Source organism: Schistocerca piceifrons, chromosome 4 (assembly GCF_021461385.2).
Source record: "Schistocerca piceifrons isolate TAMUIC-IGC-003096 chromosome 4, iqSchPice1.1, whole genome shotgun sequence".
Lineage (NCBI taxonomy): Eukaryota > Metazoa > Arthropoda > Insecta > Orthoptera > Acrididae > Schistocerca > Schistocerca piceifrons.
The window spans coordinates 150,768,303-150,792,235 of NC_060141.1; the positions used below are offsets into that span (position 1 = coordinate 150,768,303).

Consider the following 23,933-nt stretch of genomic DNA (forward strand, 5'->3'; position numbering starts at 1 on the left):
TGATAAATGCAAGGAACAGTTTACCCTCCCCTAAGGTGCTGAAGAGCAAGGATTGACATAAGCACAGTATTCTCATTGAAAGACAAAGGAGAATTAAAGTCATCTGCGCTATCACTTTTCATAAAGATCCTAACTACTGTTTGACAAATCTTGCTTCCACGCATGCAAATAGCCACAAAAGATACTCTGATCACTATAATACAGCAGCTTGTGCAAGGTAGAAAATGTACCTCATTAAACAGTTCCACAATCTGTGAATGATAAATAAAGCTATTAGTACTTATACACATATTTGTCTTGATAACATGTATTTATTAATCTTTATTAAAATGAATTTCAGTACCAGCCATCATCTGACCAAGAAAAACAAAGATGGATTAAATGTATCTTGTGAAATACAATAGTGAACATACAGTAGTAAGTGCCAAAGTTTTGTGTTAAGAAGTGTGAGATTTTCAAAGCTATACTCTTTCTTACCCATAGTGTGACCGCCTCTGTGGTGAAGGAAGACACAGGAGAAGAGTACGTTGTTACAGAAGAGTTGATGGAAGAATTGAAGTATTGCATGATTCATCCTGTTCTCCTGATAAACCAGATGAAGAAAAGCCATGTTTACTGAGACCATGTGAGGGTGTTGACTGGATCTTGTCTGAATGGTCAGGTGTAAGTGATTTGTTGCTTATTAAAATTATTCATTTTTGTTTTTTCATATGTAAACTACAGCTCACAAAATTAAAGACAGATTTTACATTATGATTCTACTCTTTTTTATTTATTACTAAACTGTCAGTATTTTCTCACATCACAGTATTTCATATCTGAAGTTAATTGAGTATTGTTAAGCCAGAGGAAAACCGATTACCATTCGGGGTGCATGAAAAAGTATTTTGATTTCTACACAAATTACAAACAAGAGTTGAAGAAAATCTTTTAACTATGATATTCACCCAACCTATATGTATGTATGGAGGCCTGGGGTGTATTGATCTCCATGGTGGATGGTACTGAAACCATTCTGTCAGGATGTCACGACTTGGGCATTGTTTGATGGATAGGTGGGGACTACAGAAATCCATCAGAGGTGAAGGTGGCTGCAGCAAGACAGACTGCGTTCATGAAAACTCATTGCACAGGCTAGAATGGATACAGGGGCATACCCTCAACCAGTGGGTACAGTCTAGTGTCGATTGATGTCTGATGATGACCAGTTGTCCAGCAGATGCTGGGATGTTCAACTGCATGACGGCTGTCTGATTAAGGCCGCCAGCTCCTAGTTGCCTGATGGTTTGCTCTGCGAGTATAAATGACATTCCAATGACTGTTCATTTGACTGCCTTGCAGTGAAGGCATGCACTGCTAATTGGCTCAGTGCTGTGTCAATGAGTTCTTACGAGTGTGTTGCCACATGTTGACATAATGTGTGGGGCATTTTGCAGGTTGGCCATATCGTCAGCCAAATTCTGAATTTCAGTTGCATCATGTTAACTTGTCTGCACCAAAACATGCCTCCCATCTTTGAAGAAATTCTGTCCTTGAATATAGTTTGTTTCTGCTTTGTTGAAAGCTAGCTAGAACAGACATTCATACTACACAATTTGAAACAAGTAGTCTCTCAGCAGTTTCTGTAGTACTAGTGACTGACTAGTTCTGAAAGCTGTGCAAATGGGCTGTGAACATACAGTCAGATAGCTGATATATGTTACTGTTGCCAACATTGTTCACACTTGGGTGTACTTTTTATAGTCCACTCACTGTTTCATGCAACATTTTCTACACATCACCACGTCTCTAGGCAAATCTAGTCCAAAAACACTTACATTCTATGATATTCACTTGTCCATTTGGCAACAGTGTTAAACCATGTCATAGAGATAGGGATTCTGGGAGGTTTCCTACGATTACCATATTGGTCTCATTTGACCTATCTGCAATTACATAAAATTACATACTTGCTCATTTCCATGAATTATCCCTCCTTAAATGAAGAGATTCATCAACATATCATTCATACTCATCAACATATTCATCTTATTCCCCATGTTATCCCTCATCCTATCAACCCAGTACATCTTATCACTATGTTGTGAAATCTGCTACTTGAAGTAGAAGCACATGAATTCAGCAAGAAGAACCTCTCATCCCAGAATGACACAGTCAGCATACCATGTTCTGTAAGCTCTGTGATAGCACTAACATTTTTGTTTAACGACAGGTGGTCCACCAGTTTCAGCCTGTGCAGCCTTATTTCAACTCCTGTTACTTAGCTAACAGTTCCATCTCCTCATATTTCCCTGAAACATGATATGTTCTTTCATTGTGCTTCCTATAGTTCTTTACACTGATTTGGACAGTTATCTCAGGTAGATTCTCTACTAATAAGTTGACTGAACTTCAAGGGACCTGCAGCAGTATAATGACGATGTTACAGTCAGTGACCCATTTTACATCCATGTAGTGTCTCAGCACCCTGCTGCTCTGTTTTAAGTCAGTGTTGTAGGATTAGTAGACAAAAAATCTGAACCATAAGACACTGTTATGACACTGATCAATTTTTTATCCTGTCAGTGCTGTATTATGACTTTCTACTACCTCTCTAGAGAGTAGAATCACTGACTGGAGTGCCTTGCAGAAACTGAAAGAAGAAAGAAAGAAGCTTCGTGACAAAACTTCTTTTGATAAACTACATTTACACTTGTCTGCTACATACACTCATCTAAATTTCCCCACTATTCACAGTTTGCCAGATATTAGCAATGCACTTTCTCTACATTGCCTCTTGTAGTGCTCTCTTTGTCAGCAAGCACTACACACTACATCATGCAACTTGGTATATAGATCTACAGGACCTAGTAGTTTACACTGAGAGCATATAGGAAGAGGACGGACACAAACCCAGGAATAAAAGATACAAGGAACCCACGCGTGGTGACAGAACACACATGCTGCTACTGACACCACTGCGGAGACTTGAAGTGTGTTGACCTCTAGGGTGGGTGGTAGAGAAGCAGTTCTGGTTTGTCAGGATGGCATTCAGCTGTCGTGCATGGACGTTTTGATGAGATGGTGGAGGCTACAGAAATCCATCAGAAGTGAAGTTGGCTGCAGGAAGACCGGAAGACTGATGGCATTCAAGAAAACTCTTTACTGTTCCACCTGCAAGAGCAGATATAGGTGTGTGTCTTCATAAGGTAGTCACAGCCTATTGTTGAGTTACTTGTCTTTATGTCACTGTAGCTGTGACGGACATACCTAAAAGCCACACGTCCTGCTGGCAGACAGCATGGCTGCTTTGTGGTGTTGATGCGTCAGGTGCTTAAACAGCAGCTGGTGGTGAAGGCCCCAGTGGCTTTGCTGGTGCTAGCTGTGTCGTCGACAGTGCTGGGCAGCAGTGTGGAGGTGCAGCAGCATGGCATCTCGAACACCAGTCTTTGGTATACGGGTGGCAGGCTGACGATGATGACAGTTGTCCAGTGGATGCTAGGTTCAAATGGTTCTGAGCACTATGGGACTTAACATCTGAGGTCATCAGTCCCCTAGAACTTAAGAACTACTTAAATCTAACTAACCCAAGGACATCACATGCATCCATGCCTGAGGCAGGATTCGAACCTGCGACCGTAGTGGTCGCACAGTTCCAGACTGAAGTGCCTAGAACCACTTGGCCACACTGGCTGGTTGATGCTAGGGTTTCAACAGCACAGTGGCCATATCTTTGTGGTCACCAGCTTGACCGTGTCTGGTGGCTTGCTTAGTGCATATAAATAACACACTGGTAACCACTTGTTTGACAGTCTGGCAGAGAAGGTACGCACTGCCGATTGGCGCAATGCTGCATTGACAAGTTGTTATGAGCGATGCCACAAGTTGATGTAACATTTCACAGGTCAACATTGTTGTCAGCCAAGTGCCTTTGGGATGGTAACTGGAACACCCTATCTCGAATTTTCTTGGTGTCATGTAGTGCAACACATGAATGAAATTTTATTCAAATCTCATGTGCTGCAGCTGTCTTTTTGTATATATATATCAGCCTTCATGAAAAATGAAGATCCAGGTTGAGACACACCTACTAGTGTTACAATTTATTGCTTTGTTATGTTTTCACATTTCCAAGTTACTGCCATTACAGAATTGATTGTTTGGTCATGTTACATGATAGCAGGTACAACAAACTTCTATATCTTTCAGCTGGGGCACCATTGTTATTAATGTAATCTCTTTTTTCAGAGAGAATATTTTATATGAGATTCTTACAATATTGTCAAAAAAATCTAGCTTTGTATTTGCAGGATTGCATTAATTTGAAACTGATTGTGCATACATGAGATTTGACATACGTAACAATGTTAAATTTCTTTATTTAGTGCAACTGTCTTCAACAGTGTGTTTGCTCTTTGAGTTTAGTTTCACATAATGTCCAGTTTTAATAATTGATTTACTATTTCCTTCTTTTTCAAAACTGTATTACTTTAGCAGAACTATTTTCATGTAAAATATTGGTCCTTAAATCATTTCACTTAGAATTATCTGAAAAGCATCATCATAACCTGATAAAATTTCCATTTTGCATGTTATTCAGTGAAGTTGTAGATACACCTGTGATGTTAAAATTTACAGGATAATGTCTTTTATATATTTTCATACAATTTTGTCTTGTACTACTTATTATTTCTCCATTAGAAAAATCAGAACACACTTCACACTTGTTTTAAATTCAATATTACCTACATAAAATATCTGTAATTATGTAAAAGACTTTATGCTATCCTTTGCAAATAGCAACTCTTTTTCAGTACTTTCATTTTTACTATGGTAGTTTTTACAAAGCACATAGATATCTATCATGATTAATAGTTCATGCTGCAGATGCAGCATGATGAAGGGCTTTTGCGATCACTGGTTGTCAAAAAGATATCTGTATTGGTCAGCTAACCTTAGCTTGCCAAAAATTGGAAGATACTGCTACCACACTGACATGTTGTCCATACACTCTGCTTCAAACAGAGCAAATACAATTGCATTAACACAGTGACATCATATTTAAATACCATACTGGTTGCTATGAAATGGAATTTAATACATATTAGCTGGTATGATTGTTTTACATATCAGCTAGTATGACTGTAGGGTATAAGTAGACCTCAAAACAGTCTTCTAAATGCGGAACAGCACCACACTTTTTACATAACCATACAGTTTCACTTCTTTTACATCTGTGACTACAGCTCGTCTTTCAGTGCAGTTGGGTTAGTTACATGAAATAACATAAAATATTAATCAACATTATTTACATGCTTTATGATAGTGTATTGATTACAAATAGCACTTGATCTAATATCTTGTATGTCATCCATCAAGGGGAAGAGACTATAGTGTCAGGCATGATTATTTGGGACTGAACAGTTTGTTGCTTACAACCAGGAGCTGAGTTGTGCAGAAAACTGGTTTTTGTAAAATTCAGGCAATCTTATTTCAATATAATTTATGTTTTATGCTTTTGTGTACTTTGGGAATGAGTGTAATTATCAAGACTTATGAATTATTAGCATGAAGAGAATACTGCAGCATTTGTTTCCTAATTTTAAGGTAAGGATATGAAAAATAGTCAGCAGGTCTTTGTCTTTCTCCAAACTGCAAATAGTAGCATAGTATATACAGATAATACCAATTTTTTTTAAAAATCATCAGTTCTTTTACTAAAATGTCAAAGGTTCGCTGTTCTGCATTTTATTTTATATTTATAAACTTTGGGCAGCAAGTAAAATATTGTATGTCTATTGAATACATTGAGTGGAGTTTTCCCCTTGTTTTCCAAACAAAATCTTTTCATTTTGAGTTGTATCAAAGCAGAGAAATATCTGTTATTTAAGAAATTATGAGAGATGAGTTCTAGAATTTCCCGAAAGATGCTGTATATTCAATGAAAGAAATAGGATAGATATGTGTGTTGCCTTAAATTATGCAACAAATTGAACTTCATCCTTTTGTAAAGACATAATAAATATTTTTGTGTGTGGTATGTGCCTTGTGTTGTGCTCATTTCTAATTTTGCTCACAGTGTGAAAATAAATGTGGACTGACATTCGAGACTCGAGAAGCGCATTGTGTCAATGAGGCTGGGGTCAGTTATCCTGAAAAATTCTGTCAACCGTACCTGCTAGAAGAACTCAAAAGACCTTGTAAAAGTCCGCGACCTTGTGATCATGAGTGGTTTGCCTCACAGTGGAGTGACGTAAGTGTGCCTATTGATTTCATTTTTTTTTCTTGTTTTCAGAACACCAAAAAAAAATGTTTTACTGTGTCCTGTCATTCTATATATGTATCAGTTACATCTGATGTGCAACAGCTCAGGCATAAATTTTATTGTTGACCTTCATCTGTTTCTAGTGCTCAGCAGAGTGTGGCACTGGCATTCAGACACGAAAAGTTTTTTGTGGCGCCTTTGATGGTGATAGAGTGAAGCGAGTGGATAATGAAAACTGTGACTTGAGTAAAAAATATGAAGAGGTTAGAAATTGCACAGGGAAAGAAGAGTGTCAAGGGCAATGGTACCATGGCCCATGGAGTAAGGTAAAACTTCCGCTTTTATTGTAAATGAATGAAGTATATTTTTGCAAAACGTATGCTTTGTTTTACAATGTGTATGGCAGTTTTTGTTTTTTTGTTTTTAGTGTGATAAAGAATGTGGTGGAGGAACTAAAGTAAGACAAGTTCTCTGCTTGGTAGCAAATGAGACTGCTGATGTAAACAAATGTGATGCAGATAAATTCCCATTTAAAACAGAGTCATGCAATAATCACCAGTGCAGTGAAGGTAAATGAAGAATCTCATGTTGTTTTTCTAATCATAAATAATTTCAGGTATCAGATAATGTACAGATGATGGTTTAGTCTGTAATTACCTTGAACACTTTGTGTCACGTAGTCAACATTATTCTGTTACTAGTTTTAACAGCATACAATCATTGCATGACAATCAAAAGAATCATGGCAGAAAATATCATTTTCTCTAAGAATTACAACTATCATGCCTTTTGAGTTTTCCTGTGTGATTCTTCTTTTAGAGGGAACTCTGTAAGTAAATGCACTTGTATTTCTGCTCGACAGGTTGAAAGTACTGACTCAACAATGACATACTGTACTCTGTGGTTTGTCATGTTGGCTGTGCTGGCTCAGTAAATAGCTTTATTCCTAGTGATTTGAGAACACTTTATAATGACTGTCTTGTTGCCCATATGCACCAAGGAAGAAATGCGGGATAGTGATTCATTTTCTGTACTCTGGAAGGACTAAACCTGTGAAAATTATTGCAGAATAGTATGTGAAAAGTTTGTGACTGCCATAAATTGCTTTAAAAGCAGATATGTGTCTGCCTGTGATGAAGAGCATTCAAGTAGCCAATCTACTTCGAAAACTGACAGGAGAATTGATACAGCTGATCAAATGGTTCATGATGATATCATGCCAAAATTTATGATTTTGCACATAAATTGGACATTAGCCATGGTTCATCATTTGCAATTGTCCATGAATCTCAATAAATAAATAAATAAATTGCTAAGTTTGTGCTTGTTGTGTACCAGACCAATTGACAGACAAATGCAAACAGGAAGTTTGAATTGTTTTCGAGTATTTAGCCAGATGAGGTCATCCAAATTGTGCAATATTTCAGGAAGCTGGCTTCTAGCCATCTTAAGGCAGTGCTGTTGACTGACTGTCATCCACTTGGTGCTGTAGTATATACTCCCTCTCACTTGTTGGCAATCTTTAGCAGGTGGTACTCAAACTTGGCTCTGCTGGCAAGGTGGAGGTGGCAGTACACTGCTGGGATACAATCAGCCGTCCTTTCTCTGCTGTCACCTTCAGGGTGGCATGTTGCTATTGTGGAGGAGGTGCATTTGTGTTTTATGGTATCAGTTCTTCATTTGGTGTGGTATGAGCAGATCTTCCCACAGCCTGTTGTGCTTGGAACGTGCTCTAGCCTGGACTGAAGTCTTACTTAACTGGAAACTGCAATCTTTATTTATCAGTTCATGATGTATCCAGATCTCTACGGATCTTTCACAGTTGCATATAATAATCATTGATGAGACATGAATATGTCACTATGAACCGCAGAGTAAGTTAGAGAGCATGGTGTGGAAACACCCATCTTTGCCTACAGCAAAAAAGTTAAAAACCTAGGAAAATTGAAGATGATAGTGTTTTTAGAAATTAAAGACCCCTTGTTGATTCCTTACACTTATAAAGGTCAAACAGTGAATAGTGACAGCTACCGTTAACTACTGTGAGATCTGAAACCCAAATCAAAACAAAGGGGAGAGGGAAGCTTTCAAAAAGTGTGAATTTTGCCTCAGGGTAATGGCCACCCTCATATGACTATCAAACAATCCACTGTATTCAAACTCTTATTAGTCTTGAAGTGCTGGAGCATCCACCATACAGTCTTGGTTTAGCTCCAATTGATTTTCACCTTTTTGGTATAATGAATGAGCATTTGTATGTAAGTTTTCTTTGGATGTGGTGCAAGAGTAGATGTGCATGATGGTACAGGACTTCTTGCAGTACAGAATAAGGAAATTTGTTAAGGGATGGATCAAGTGCATAGAGGTTGAGGGAGAAGTGATGTAACTTAGAATATTGTTCTGCAATAAAAAATTTCTTTTGAAAAATTTCTATGTTTTGATTGGTCCTTGTAGCAATCCACTAATACAACTAGCAATTCCTCATGTGAGTGAGATAAAATAATGAATGGAAACAATGAAAAATAAAACATTGTGTAAAACATAAAGCACCAATTAAAATTAAATCTGTAATGTTTCTTAACAATTTGTTTGTAGTGGATTGATTGCACAGCTGTTACTTGAGTCATTGTTCTTCATAATAGTAAACTTGTTTTTACTTGAGAGCCAGTGAACAATTTCCTTTCTCTTTACAGATGAAGTCATCACTACAGATGATGAGGTCTCATTGGAGGAAGAATGTGAAGAAGAGGAAGAAATTTACTTCACTACAGATACTGTCTTGGAAGCTTCATCTATGGTGAATTAAATATATTTACAAAACAATATTTTGAAATTGTTACCATAACGAAACTTAAAACAAAAATGAGGAAAGACAGCCACTCACCTGCAGTTGATTGATGGCTGGCTGTGTTTTCATAGGGGTGTGCATTTGTTTCTCTCTCTCTCTCCCTCCCTCCCTCCTACCCTCCTTCCCTCCCTCCCTCCTTCCCTCTCTCTCTCTCTCTCTCTCTCTCTCTCTCTCTCTCTCTCTCTCTCTCTCTCTCTCTCCCCCCCCCCCCCCTCCATCCCCATCCCACCTCCCTTTGTGTGGGACTGAAGGGAAGGTGGGGTGGGGGTGCTTCTTTAACTGGAAAAAAATAGAAGCTCATTCAGGAGCTAGTGATATTTTAAGTTTTTCCATGTGCTATGCGTGAAGAGTGGTTGCCTTTCCTCATTTTTATTTTGAAATTGTAGTAGATAAAATAATTGTTCTCTATAAGAAAAGGGCACATGTATATTTAAAATAACTTAAATTTGAGCTATTAGTGTATTCATGAAAATTTATCACTTTTTAAATATCATCCAAATATCATCTCATTGTTAAATGCTCCAGCCATATCATGTCCTACATCCTGTGGATGAGGCACGGGAGAGATTGTATATTTTATTATGATGGTTGCCTTTTGAGCAGATGCTTGGACATAGGAAGCCAAGTGCCCTCACTTTATCCTGAACTGTTGTTTGAAGAGTTCATTCAGATTCAGTATCACAGTTGTTGATGATGTACGATTGTCAGCTTCCTGGATTAGTCCATTTCAACACATGCCTTTATGTGTGCTCACAAAGCATAGACCATTTTCATGTGTGAAAATTTCAACACATTTGTACTTTGTGTCATCAGAAACAGGTGATAGGAACATTATTTATATCTTTTACATGCTATATGAATTCACTGTCTACACTAAATTAGCTGATGCAGTTGTTAAAGGCCTTGCACTTTCAATTGCAAGGAGTAGACCTCAAATCTTTGTCCAACCATCAAGTTTAAGGATTTCGTAGTTTCACTTCAGGCAAGTCCTAGGATAGTTCCTTGCAATCTTCTGACCCTTCATATCCCAAGTGAGCTTGTATTCTAGCGATGTTCAGATGTCATTTATTTTGCCAACACTCAGCGTCAGCTCTTCGTTGTAGACATTTTCTAGAATCGATACCAATCAATGGAAGTTATCTGTTGGTGGATGATATGGGCACTACCACTGGAGACCCTTCAGTAATGGTATATCCATTGCTAGCAGTGAGGCAGGGTTTTGTAATTTCATAATGCCTGCGGCCAGTTGGGGAAGTATCTTAAAGTAACAATATCACAGATACTCTAAAAATGTGTAGTTAGTAAGATCTGATGTAGACTCCTAGGAAATGCTTTGTTCTTGTGTTTGATTACTTTTCTTAAGCTTGAACATCTCCACTTTAATAATGAACATGGGTTCCACAGACACGTGTGAACTTGCTTGCCCTGTACATGAAATCTGTTACATGCCATCCCATAAGAAACAAATTATGTCTTCATAAAACATTGGGCCAATTTAATGACTGGTTTGAAGACTTCCTGGCAGTAAGAATGCAGTAATTTGTTTTCAGTGAGAAGGCATTATTAGCAAAAGTAGCATTGGGTATATGTGAAGCAATAGGAGTGTTGCTGTACATATACCCTTGTGGGCTATTGAATGAGAGATCAGTTCTGCAACCTTTGTTAAGTGCAAAAGTTTGGTGATCGGGATGACTGGGATGATGTCAAACCTTGTATTGGCAATTGACTTGACAGACAAGAGTAGGATGGACAAGGCATGCAATAGCAGTGCAGTTGATCACAGCTAGCTTGTGCGTTCCTGGTATATGGAACACCCTCATTACTAGGTCCATATAGGGACTGGGTTTTTCATGTACCACTGAATCAAAGGTGTACTATGAATGCTTCAGTTTGGAGAAAACCACTGCCATCAAGTCAGCTGTCATGATCATGAGCAAGAACATGTTGACAGTTATTGATATTGAACATTGTGAATTATGACATTGAATAGATGAATTACAGTGAAACACATTCACTAAATATATACTGGGTAATGAATGATGAACTACCGTATCACCCAATCATTGCATGGTGCAAGAACTATTGCCCCAGATGCACTCCTCTGCTTGCTAAATGTACAGTTCACAGACATTAACATTGGCATCAGGAACACTACCAGCTGGATGTTTGAAGCATGGAAAAAAATGTTATTTGGTCTGATGAGTTGTGGTATTTGTGTTGCTATATGCCAATGACAGTAAAAAAAAAAGCAACGTGAGACAACGTGCCCCAGTTGACAACAGTGTGCTCTTCAAGCTGGTGGTGAAGTTATTTTTGTTTGGGAAATGTTTACAGAGAGTGAAATGGATCTCCTTATAAATTTTCCATTGCCTCTCAATATTGAATAAAACGGAATCTCTAGTTCAACTAAGTGAAGGGAGGAAGGTGAAAGTGAGGTCATTAGAGATGGAATAGCCCAATGGCCTCGCTGCAGTGGTAACACCGATTCCCATCAGATCAGTAAAGTTAAGTGCTGTTGGGTTTGGCTTGCACTTGGAAAGTATGACCGTCCGGCTCTAACAAGCACTGTTCGCAAGCAGATTACACTCAGCCCTTGTGGGGCCATTTGAGGAGCTACTTGATTGAGAAATAGTGGCTCTGGTCATGAAAACTAACATTGGATGAGAGAGCAGTGTACTGACCACATGCCCTTCCATATCTGCATCCAGTGACACCTGTTGGCTGAGAATGACCCGGCAGTAGTCATTACTGTTGGTCGTTCCAAGGGCTGTTCATAAGAATTTTAGTTTTAGTTTTAGAGATAGAACATAAGTTTGAATTACCTTCGTCTTTTTCAAAGGAGTCATCATGGCATTCACCAGGATTACTGCTTAGGGATTTGAAGTGCTGTCCTCTGGTTTTGTTCGGTTGATCATCTGTGTCTGTTTCCTCACAAACAGCACCCTGCAGGCCACATGTACCTCCAGCAAGACAATACAGCAGTTACTGTTCACAAATTAGGTCAGAATGGTTTGAGAATCACTAGTTGGACTTGAGGATGCCTGGGTACACCCCTCCTATCTGGTCCCACCCAAGCCTTGAATGCCTCAATACATTACCATTGCAAAGCCTATGATTTTTTTAAAGTCAAACCCTGAAATGAATCCTCCTTCCCCAACATCCTCCTCTCACCGCTCACTGATGCCCTCCATTACTCTCCTAATCTCCATAACATCCTAGTCAAACCACAGGATATTCCCAAACCATTAATCCATATCCCAAGGTTCCTACCCCTTTAATAATCCTGACTGTAAAACCAGTCCCATGCATCCACCCACTACCACATAATATAGCTCTATCACTGATAAATCATACAATATCAAAGGCAGAACAACATGCAGAACCATATGTATTGTTTATCAGCTTACCTGTGCCCACTGTACTGCTTCTCATGTGGAAATGAGTGCCATTGAACTGGCTAAGCACATAAATGGGTGTAAAATAACTGTCATCTTTGTGACATCTAGTACCAGTTGCTGATCATGCCCTACAGCATGACTCAAGGAAACTGAGTGCCTACTACACTGCATGAGCTATTTAAATCCCCCCACGTGATATTAGTTTCCCCTGTTCTCACAGGTGACTCCTCATCTTATGGTCTGAGTAAACTGCCCTACAAGTGGGTATGCAGTATTTTTAACATTTTGAAAGGTGAATGACAACTCATAAGTAACGTTAAAAAAGTTCCAGTTCTGAACCTGTTAAAAATCTGCATAATACTGACTATTCTTTTCCTTTCCATGAGAGCTAGGGTGGGGCCATGGCCCCCACTTTCCCCAGGGTACAGGTCCCCTTGTTACCCCATCTTCTCCAACCTCTCCCTTCCTTGCTGCTTAGGAAGGAACTAATAGTTCTGAAACCTAGGACATTGTCATGTACTTTTATGTGTGTCTGCTGTTAACAGTAAATATTTCACTTCCTGAAAGTAAGTACTAACCAGCAATTCTATCTCATAATTTAAATGTTCTTAGAGGCTCACCTTCTGATGGGATTTATGAAATATGATGTATGAGTGACTGAGATTATCTTTAGTTAATTGAGAACCACTTTTGAAGCAGGAGAACCAGTCATAAGACTGTGTTTGACCTAGACCATTATCTCTATAAGCTTATTTCAAAAGTTCAAACTTGCTACAGTAAAAAATCATGTTTCATCATTTCCATCGTAAATCAGACATCACTCAAATCACCACAATTAATGTATCATTTTTCACTTAAATAACAATAGCTTGGAAACAAAAGAAGATGTCACCATTGTGAGACAATGTGGTTACATGGTGGGATGTGTTGAACTGAGATTTGTTGGAAAAATCTTAAGGATGTTTAATATTGTCTACACAGATCAATTAACAAAATCTTAATTCAACCAATTCTTGAATGTTATTAAGTAAGTTTAATCAATGGACAAAATAAGATACAAATATGAGTTGTAAGATTCATTGCAGTTTTGTTTAATGAGGTCAAAAGCTTCACAGAAAAACTCTTTCGTAATGAACTCCAATTGAAGGTGCTACAAAAGATGTGTAGTACATCACCAAAAGAGTTCCTTATATTATTCTGAAAAATAAACTGTATTCATAGATGAGTCAAGAAAGATATTACTTCCTGCAGCACACAGCTTACATAATCATTATGATGATATAATGATATAAATTGAGATATATTTGCACCCCACTTAATGAAAATTTTGTTCGTTCAAACTGATGTTAAGATGAAAGTAAGAGTTATCTCTCACCCATAAGTATCAAGGAAAATGATATTCTCAGCTAACTCCTTTCATAAAAATTCTTATGCAGTATAGTGTCTCAAGGGTTTAGTATGTGCATCATCTGTAATTTATAGCACTAGGGTGCTGAGGTATGTTGTTAGATAAAGCAGTAGAGGCCAATGGCAATACAAACAGCATCTTTATTCTCTGAGGTATATACAGTTTGAGTGCTACCTACAGATTCCTTACACAAATCTGAACTCCTTCCTTCAAAATTACAGATCAGTGCTCCAACTGAGCAAACTAGTGGAACATGATCATAATGTCCTAGCTAGTAATGACAGCAAAATCCTCTTTGCACAGTAGTATACTGTCACTATTCTTATAAAATTATTTGACTTGGAACACAATCTTCACACCACTCAATTAAATATTAATAGATGACACTTTCTTTTCATTGACTTCATGTCAGTACCAGAATGGTTGCTGACACTGCCAGCTTATGAACAATGCATTAAGATGTTGGCATTTCCCTACATCTCTCTGTAACAAAAATGTGTGACATACAACTAAAATTTCATAGACAAATGTGCATTAAAGTATGAAAATTTAAATGAAGGCTAAACAAAAATTATTGTGAGATGAAGTTTTGAAATATTTGTGTACAGATACTGGATTCATTATGTTAAAATCTATTTAAAACAACAATTTATGTGGAGTCATTGAAACTGTATTCTTCAAACTAATCTCACATCTGTTTGAATATTGTTTTGATTTCTGATGTCATATAATTAATATTCTTGCCTTAACTGGAGACTTACCATCCATTTATATACATGTGTAAAGTTTTTTGTGTTTATTCTTTCAATTTTTACTGTAATCTAAATCCATGTGAAATCACATGAATCAGTTTTGTTTACTTCTTGCATTTTTTTTCCAGGGCAAAACTGAATCACCTAGCAGTGTTAAAGACATTGCTACAGTGACATCAGAAGTAGGAGCAGTTAGTGCTGATGGACTCCCATCTCAAACCTTCGTGGCAACAATCATGTCTGATAGTGTAGTTAGTGGTTTATCTTCTGTGAGTACTGTCAGTCTTTCTGAAGGTGCCACAGATACCAAAGGATCTCCAGAATCCAGTTTCTCAACAGCTGCAATGGCCGATGAGGAATTAATGCTAAGTGATGCAGCAAGCACCTTTGAAGATGAAGACACTGCTTATACAACAGACGCTTACGATGAAACGACTGATGACTTTTCCTCCACTGATGAAAGCTTCACAGATGAGCCTCATAGTCTGCCAGATACATCTGGGAGTGATGGCACTAGCTCTGAAGCCCCTCTTAGCACTTCAGTACCAGAGACCACTAGTGGGGAGGATGTTATGAGTACCGAAACTTACAGTAGCACTGACTCTCAATCACTTTCCAGTAGTCAAGCACCTGATACCACATCAGTTGGGACTACTGCCTCAGATACTGATGGAAGCACTAGTTTTGGAACTACTGTTAATCTTTATGAAACCAGTGTTGTTCCTGACACATCTACTTCTGTAGACTCTACCACTGCTGAAAGTATTACTGATAGTGGAACAGTAACTGCAGAGATAACAGGTGGAGAAACTGAAACAGCAGATGACACAACAGAGATTTCAGGGCTTATGACAACATCTTCAGGATTAGAAACTGATACTGTTACTGAATCATCTTCCACTGACACTTCCAGCAGCACAGCTAGTGATGAAAGCAGCAGCACAGCTAGTGATGAAAGCAGCAGCACAGCTAGTGATGAAAGCAGTAGCACAGCTAGTTATGAAAACAGCAGCACACCCACTGTTGAAAGCACAAGTGAAAGCAGTGATTCATCTACTGTTTCATCTGCAATTAGTTTAGAAGGAAGTACAACAACTGTGTCATCAGATGCAGAGGAATCCACAATTCCACAGTTTGAAGGAGAATTTGATGCTTCAGCATTTGCAAAAGCTGATGACACTATACCCCAACAAACAACTGAGGGAAGTTCAACAGCATACAGTGAAGTGACAACAGATGAACTGTATTCATCATCTTCAGATAGTTCATCATTGATTCCATCTTCAACTTCAGAAAGTTCATTTTCTTCATTAACCCCAGGAAGTTCCTACCCAACAGAAGTTTCATCTGTTTCCACTTCAGAACCAGAAGTTTCACAGTCCACAGGAATATCTACATCTCAAGAATCAGCTGGTACAGAAGTATTAACAAGCACAGAAATTTCAATGACTACTGAAGTATCAGCCAGCACAGAACCATCGGAAACTACAGAGGAAACAATTGCAGAAACTTCCACACCATGGGAAACTTCCATGGCAACAACAGTTTCACCAGCCGAAAGAACATCAGTCAGTTCAGAAACAACAGTTTCAGAAGAGACTGCTTCATCTGCAACACAAACTATGAGTACATCTGTAGCATCTGAAGAAACATCAGAAGTTGCTTCTACAACAGCTGATAAAGTCTTTACTGGAAGCACTGGAATTTTAGACTACACACCTACAAAAGAAGCAGCAGTAACAACAAAAAAAGAGAGTATGTATCACATCAGTGTTTGTATAGCAGGTTCTTCACCATTCTGATCAATTTTCTATGTTCTATGAGTAGAATTTGAATATCACACTGTGTGTGTGTAACACAAATTGCAGGCATTTAAAATTTTACTACTCCATAACTTATCAAGGCATGCAACCAAAACACATGAAAAATAAATAATGAAAAAAATAAAAATTTTGAGTAGGAATATGTCTTCAATGAGATGATCCATTAGAAGCAAAAAGTTTGATTTCAGAACAGCACAATTAAGCCGGCGCAGATGAGAAATTCAAGAAGAGTAAAATAATATCACAGAGAAAAGTGTGCAGACTGTCCTATGGTAGATAATTACTATGTAAACAAGCAGACAACGAATCTCGATTGACTATGTAAAGAGTGTCAATTAGCATTGTACAACATCTAAATTCAGAATTCGAGGAGGACTTACCTTCCGATAAATTTCAATCAAATAATATGGTAGAAGTAATGGCTTATGGCAACAGCAAGTGACTAGTGTGAAATAAGAGTTGTAAACTGCTCAATGAAGAAGCTAAACAGTGAGTCAAAATATTTTAAAAGACACACACTAATACTGGGAGAGCCATCTCAAATTGCAGTCAGAGATTTCTCACTTCTCAACCCCTTCTAATTTACTAAATAGGCATTTGGTGCTGCCTTTGTCTTCATTACCTCTCCATTTTTATGATAAAACTATTGGATTAACTGATGAAATGTTTCCTTCAAATGGGAATTCATTTTATAGCTACAGTGATGCCAAGTGGTGCAGTGAATCTGTTAAGTCTGACATAAATATGGTATTTCAGAACAGCTTGAAAATATCAAGTCAGGTTAAAATCAGGTTTAAACAGTTCTATTTGTAACTGGCACTTTATTCTCATGAAATGACTTTCCTGTCTAGCAGAATTTGTGGGGAACTTCATGGTAATGTAATAAGGTAAAGGCTTCTTGTACCTCTTATTATATTACCGTTTCAAATACTTTTGGTGGTTTTGTTCCGTCATTCCAACTGTGCATATGTTATTGTCTCATACAATGGGGAATGGAACAAATTGTTACAAAATCTAATTTCCAGGCCAGTGTGTGACACCAAAAACTGCTCTCTTTAACAAAGTTATGGTGGAATTGTGAGTAGTTTTATGTTGCCCTCCATCTTATTAATTTATTCCTGTTATATATTTTCCTCGTATTATCTATGTTGCATTGTCAATGTACTGGCTAGAGAGAGCCATGTCACATTCACTTCTCTACAGACTGGTAGCATAAGTAAGCCAGAAAGCAGCAAAATGGCTGTGAGATACAGACAATTAGTATTCAGTCTGCTATGTTGTGGGCTGTTCAGGAATGTGTTGTATTGTGGGATTAAAATTTGACAAGTGGTATATCCAAACCATTACTCTAAAGTTGTTTTCAAGTGATTCTTGTGTCATATAATGGTAAAAAAAGAATTAGACATTTGATTACAGTGTGACATAATGAAATGAAATTGTTGTAGTCTTTCCATGTCATTCAGTGTTTTGAGCACTATTTACTTTCTTCTTTAACATGTTTCATCATTTTGGGGGGGGGGGGGGGCTTTGGGGGGGGGGGGGGGAGGGGGAAAGTTACAAGTGTCTCTAAATTTGTATTCGTACTTCAGCAAGTTGCTCATTGTTATTATTATTATAGGTGTGGGTGGGAATGAATAGGGCTATGCTTCACAGTATGTAATCTGATGTATAAATTTCAGTACCCACAATATAGCATGACCTTTGTTGTACCTGTTAGGAGTTTCTAATAGATTAAAAATAAAGTCCTTAAGACAGATGCAGCAAAGCCAACCATGGCCTCTTGGCTAGTGAGTTTTCTCAGTCAGGGTAGAAAATGTAGGTTCACATTTGATTTAAAAGAAGAAAAAAAGGAATACACATGTAAATGTGATAGAAAAATGTGTGAACATTTCAATGGTTTGTGATTATTTTTGCAAGAATACCTTCTTGTATGATTTTCTAAAATGAAAAGAAAGCACTGAAGTCAGTAAAGATTAACATTTGCATGACAGAAAAATAAGCTATTACTGTGTGGAGTTGGACATGCAAATGATTAGAAATGTCAAAGAAACATGATGTTAAACCTGCATTGCTGTCAATAAGACCAGTAGAGTTATCATGTTCAAAGTAAGAGAAAAATACTGAACTGATGTAAGAGCATTTCCTTGTTAGCAGAAAGAGGTATTTTTCATTTTGCAGCCCACAGAATTCTCTTGTAAATTTTTGTGGCAACTTGGTGTCTTCATTTGATGTTGTTCATTCTTAATATAAGGAACATAATGCAAGTTATTTAGTGTTTTATTGAGCGCTGTAATTTTGAGCAACTATAGTATATGAAACTTCCTGGCAGATTAAAACTGTGTGCCCGACCGAGACTCGAACTCGGGACCTTTGCCTTTCGCGGGCAAGTGCTCTACCAACTGAGCTACCGAAGCACGACTCACGCCCGGTACTCACAGCTTTACTTCTGCCAGTACCTCGTCTCCTACCTTCCAAACTTTACAGAAGCTCTCCTGCGAACCATGCACAACTAGCACTCCTGAAAGAAAGGATATTGCGGAGACATGGCTTAGCCACAGCCTGGGGGATGTTTCCAGAATGAGAATTTCACTCTGCAGCGGAGTGTGCGCTGATATGAAACTTTCTGGCAGATTAAAACTGTGTACCCGACCGAGACTCGAACTCGGTCTGCATGGTTCGCAGGAGAGCTTCTGTAAAGTTTGGAAGGTAGGAGACGAGGTACTGGCAGAAGTAAAGCTGTGAGTACCGGGCGTGAGTCATGCTTCGGTAGCTCAGTTGGTAGAGCACTTGCCCGCGAAAGGCAAAGGTCCCGAGTTCGAGTCTCGGTCGGGCACACAGTTTTAATCTGCCAGGAAGTTTCATATCAGCGCACACTCCACTGCAGAGTGAAAATCTCGTTCTTGAACTATAGTATATATTTTACAGAATAAGCTTGAGTCAACTGTTGCAAATATATTCTCAATATGTTTTACCGGTTTTGATAAATTAATTTTGTAGGCTTTGGAAGATGAAAAATTAATTTTTCGAAATGGGTAAAGTATATTAAAAACATATTTGCAACTGACAACGGAATTTTATTTTGAAAAACATGTTACTTAATAAATTTCAAATGACAGACATATAGAACTGCAGCAAAGTTATTACTCATAATTGATAGCATGTCTAATTTGTATATTATTTTTGGTTATAAATAAAATGGCATCCCATAATGCTGTGAAAAATGACAGTACCTAGATAATCAGGAGGCATGAGATGATCATGTTTAAATTATATTTTATTTGCTCACAAATACTCCTTTTTGGTGTTGGTTCATACAAAACATAATTACAAATGACTCTGTGGTCGAGGCATCCATTACTGTGATAGAATATTTTATAGCAAGAACTTCACAAACAGCTGTATCTTGACCAATTTTATTAAGGTACACCCAGGTTTGTGGCTTAAAGCCACATCATCAGGTGCATATCTACACAATAGGAAATAAATAGTGACAGTAATTGAACCCTTATACATTAAAGTAATACTGGAGCCATAAGCACCCAATTATGAGAGTAAATAAAAAACAAGTGTACTTACAAAAATTAAAATGCAGTAAACAACAAAGCGGAGAACATACAAGACCAAACTTTGTAGTTAAAATCATAATGCTCATAGGGGGTAGTCAATGACTAAAAATTTGGCCAATGGAAAACAGTCTATGCCATGTAAGAAGGATGTGCCTATAACCAAAGAGTGAAAGTGAGATGCTGGACCAAAAGCGACATATCATCGAGACAAGAAGCAGAAGGCTTAGCAGCAGGTCAGCTTGAGGAAACATCCAGAGTGTAATAAACATATCTATTGGGTATTTGTAAAATGTTCTTAATGTTTTATTCCGCTCTGAAGTCATAGTCTTTAATACTTTATAGAGAGAAATATACAAATCATTAGAAGAAAGTGGCAAACAAGATTGCCCAATATGGGGTAACAAGCAGTAAAGAGCATACAAGCACAAACAGCGGAACAGTTCAACATGACCTGTTCTCAACTGAGCATCTGTTTGGGGGGGGGGGGGGGGGGTTGTTGACATTTTAGCACTTCATTGCACCATAAACAATGTGTCACATAATATTAGGAGATACAGTATATTAGTAAATAGTACTTCTTTCGTGTCTTTTTCTTTTTCTAGGTCTGTGGGAGACAGCAACCACCTTGAGAGAATTAGTAACAACCATAAAATCAAAAGGAAAGAAGTGCCGTAGAAGGAAGAAACCAAGAGTATTAAAATGTGAAGAAACTAAGTTTGGCTGTTGTGCAGATGGTATTACAAAAGCCCAAGGACCGTTCAGCTTGGGTACGACTTTTAATTTGAAATTCACTAACCCAGAGATAGTTCCAACAAATCTTTGTCAATATTAAAAAGTACTACAGTTTGTATATGAGCATTTCAATGGAATGTTAAGCTTCCCCTCCTATTTTAACATCTGCTCATTCTGGATTTTGCAGTTCAGGTTTTCAGTTTGCGTTGCTGTCACCATAACTGCAGCAGTGATAGAAATTTATGAGGGGGGTACCCAAAAAAAAACTGGAATAACATTGCCTTGGGCAGAGATTCTGTAGTACACATTTTTGCCACTGGGCATGTATAGCACAACTCATTGCCAGTTCAGTGTCACCTTTGTTCTTGACCTGACTTGTTTTGTCCATCTCCAGTGATTGTTTTTGCTGTGCTGTTTTGTTCTTTTCTTTTGTTTTGTTTTTTACAATGGCAAGTTTTAAGTGAACAATGTGCAGCTGTGAAATTTTGTTTTATACTTGGTAAAACTGCTGCTGAAACTGTTTTAATGTCAGAAACAGCTTATCAGGATGACGCTGTGTGAAAAACTCAAATGTATGAGTGGTTTTCTTGATTTAAAAATGGCGACATGTCAATTGATGACAAACATCATTCTTTATGTCTACCAACTGCCTGAATTGATGAAAAAATTTGGAAAAATTTGAGGGCTTGTGCTCACAGAAAGTTGGCGGACAATTGGTCAACTGTCAGAGATTAGTGGGCTATTTTGGATCTCAGTTCAGCAAATTTTAATGGAAGACTTGCTGTCAAGTTTGTTCCTTGGTTTATGACCGACAATCAAAAGGAACTTCGAGTTCAAAAATGTGGTACTTTGAAACAACAGCTTGAAATTGATCCAGATTTTCTGTCAAAGGTCACTAAGGTGATGTGTCATGGTGCTATGCTTAACCCAGAAACAAAGCAACAGTCAAGGCAGTGGAAGACGTCATCATTACCCCATCCAAAAAAAATGTCATCAAGTCAAATCAAACATCAAAACAATGCTGATATGCTTTGTTGATGCCAAGGGCTTAGATCATTCAGAGTTTGTTCCCCAGGTCAGACAGTCAACCAAATCTTCTATTTGGAAGTTTTAGAAAACTGCGCAACAGTGTTAGTCAAAAAAACCTATTTGTGGTGGACAGGAGACTGGTTCTTCCACCATGACAATGCACTTACACATACAGCCATCTCTGTTAGACAATTTTTGGATAAAAACAGCATGGTTCTGCTGTCTGCCCCATGCACCTTGCTCATCTGACCTGGATTCCTGCAACTTTCTCTTATTTCCACACATGAAAAGGGCATGAAAGGACACAGATTTGACAGCACTGAAGAAGTCAAGAAAAAAACAAGGGAGGAGCTGCCAACCATTTCTAAAGATGACTTCAATGAATCTTTCGAACAGTGGAAGCACCAGTGGAACAAATGCAATGGAGAGTGTTTTTGAAAATATATAGCTTTTAAAAATTAATACCAGTTTTTTTGGTACCTCCTTATATATCTCATCTTTCCAGGATCTCAGCTGTTTTCCCATTGTATATCCAAGATATGAATGTGCAACTAATCCTAATTTTGTACAGACAAGTTTGTAATGTCACTGAGAGTGAAACTCATATTTAGGCAGTGTTTGTTAATCTAGTATTTTTAAAATATTTTTTTTTAATTTATGTCTTTTTTTAATATATATATATATATATATATATATATATATATATATATATATATATATATTTATTTTATTTTATTTTTTTTTTTAATTTCAGACTTTAGCCTCTTTTGTGTTTATAATGGTTACTGATTTTGTTCCATTTTGGAACATCTTCAGATCTATTGTAGATGCAGAGAAACCATCAGTTACTTTTGCTGTCCTCAGCTGCCATAAGTTAATGTGAAGTAGAGATTTGTATTGGGTTTATCACTATTTGTTATAGAAAACACACAATGTAATATGCCTCTTTACTCTAAATCAGGAGAAAGAAAACTGGCGTTCTACGGATCGGAGCATGGAATGTCAGATCCCTTAATCAGGCAGGTAGGTTAGAAAATTTAAAAAGGGAAATGGATAGGTTAAAGTTAGATATAGTGGGAATTAGTGAAGTTCGGTGGCAGGAGGAACAAGACTTTTGGTCAGGTGAATACAGGCTTATAAATACAAAATCAAATAGGGGTAATGCAGGAGTAGGTTTAATAATGAATAAAAAAATAGGAGTGCGGGTAAGCTACTACAAACAGCATAGTGAACACATTATTGTGGCCAAGATAGACACAAAGCCCATGCCCACTACAGTAGTACAAGTTTATATGCCAAATAGCTCTGCAGATGATGAAGAAAATGATGAAATGTATGATGAGATAAAAGAAATTATTCAGGTAGTGAAGGGAGACGAAAATTTAATAGTCATGGGTGACTGGAATTCAAGAGTAGGAAAAGGGAGAGAAGGAAACATAGTAGATGAATATGGACTGGGGGGAAGAAATGAAAGAGGAAGTCGCGTGGTAGAATTTTGCACAGAGCAAAACTTAATCGTAGCTAACACTTGGTTCAAGAATCATAAAAGAAGGCTGTATACATGGAAGAATCCTGGAGATACTAAAAGGTATCAGATAGATTATATAATGGTAAGACAGAGATTTAGGAACCAGGTTTTAAATTGTAAGACATTTCCGGGGGCAGAAGTGGACTCTGACCACAATCTATTGGTTATGAGCTGTAGATTAAAACTGAAGAAACTACAAAAAGGTGCCAATTTAAGGAGATGGGACCTGGATAAACTGACTAAACCAGAGGTTGTACAGAGTTTCAGGGAGAGCGTAAGGGAACAATTGACAGGAATGGGGGAAAGAAATACAGTAGAAGAAGAATGGGTAGCTCTGAGGGATGAAGTAGTGAAGGCAGCAGACGATCAAGTAGGTAAAAAGACGAGGGCTAATAGAAATCCTTGGGTAACAGAAGAAATATTGAATTTAATTGATGAAAGGAGAAAATATAAAAATGCAGTAAATGAAGCAGGCAAAAAGGAATACAAATGTCTCAAAAATGAGACTGACAGGAAGTGCAAAATGGCTAAGCAGGGATGGCTAGAGGACAAATGTAAGGATGTAGAAGCTTATCTCACTAGGGGTAAGATAGATACTGCCTTCA

The 23,933-nt window shown here is 37.8% G+C and overlaps 1 protein-coding gene across 3 annotated transcripts in view; it reads left to right on the plus strand.

Annotated features, from left to right (window-relative positions):
- LOC124796273 (papilin) overlaps positions 1–23,933 on the plus strand; it is a 259,683-nt gene that overhangs the window by 54,684 nt on the left and 181,066 nt on the right. For all 3 annotated transcript variants that reach the window (XM_047260389.1, XM_047260387.1, XM_047260386.1), the window contains exons 8-14: positions 484–663; positions 6,059–6,232; positions 6,388–6,570; positions 6,672–6,813; positions 8,938–9,041; positions 14,779–16,405; positions 20,642–20,806. In XM_047260389.1, coding sequence (XP_047116345.1) covers positions 484–663; positions 6,059–6,232; positions 6,388–6,570; positions 6,672–6,813; positions 8,938–9,041; positions 14,779–16,405; positions 20,642–20,806 — 2,575 coding nt within the window. The remainder of the gene's footprint in view (positions 1–483; positions 664–6,058; positions 6,233–6,387; positions 6,571–6,671; positions 6,814–8,937; positions 9,042–14,778; positions 16,406–20,641; positions 20,807–23,933) is intronic.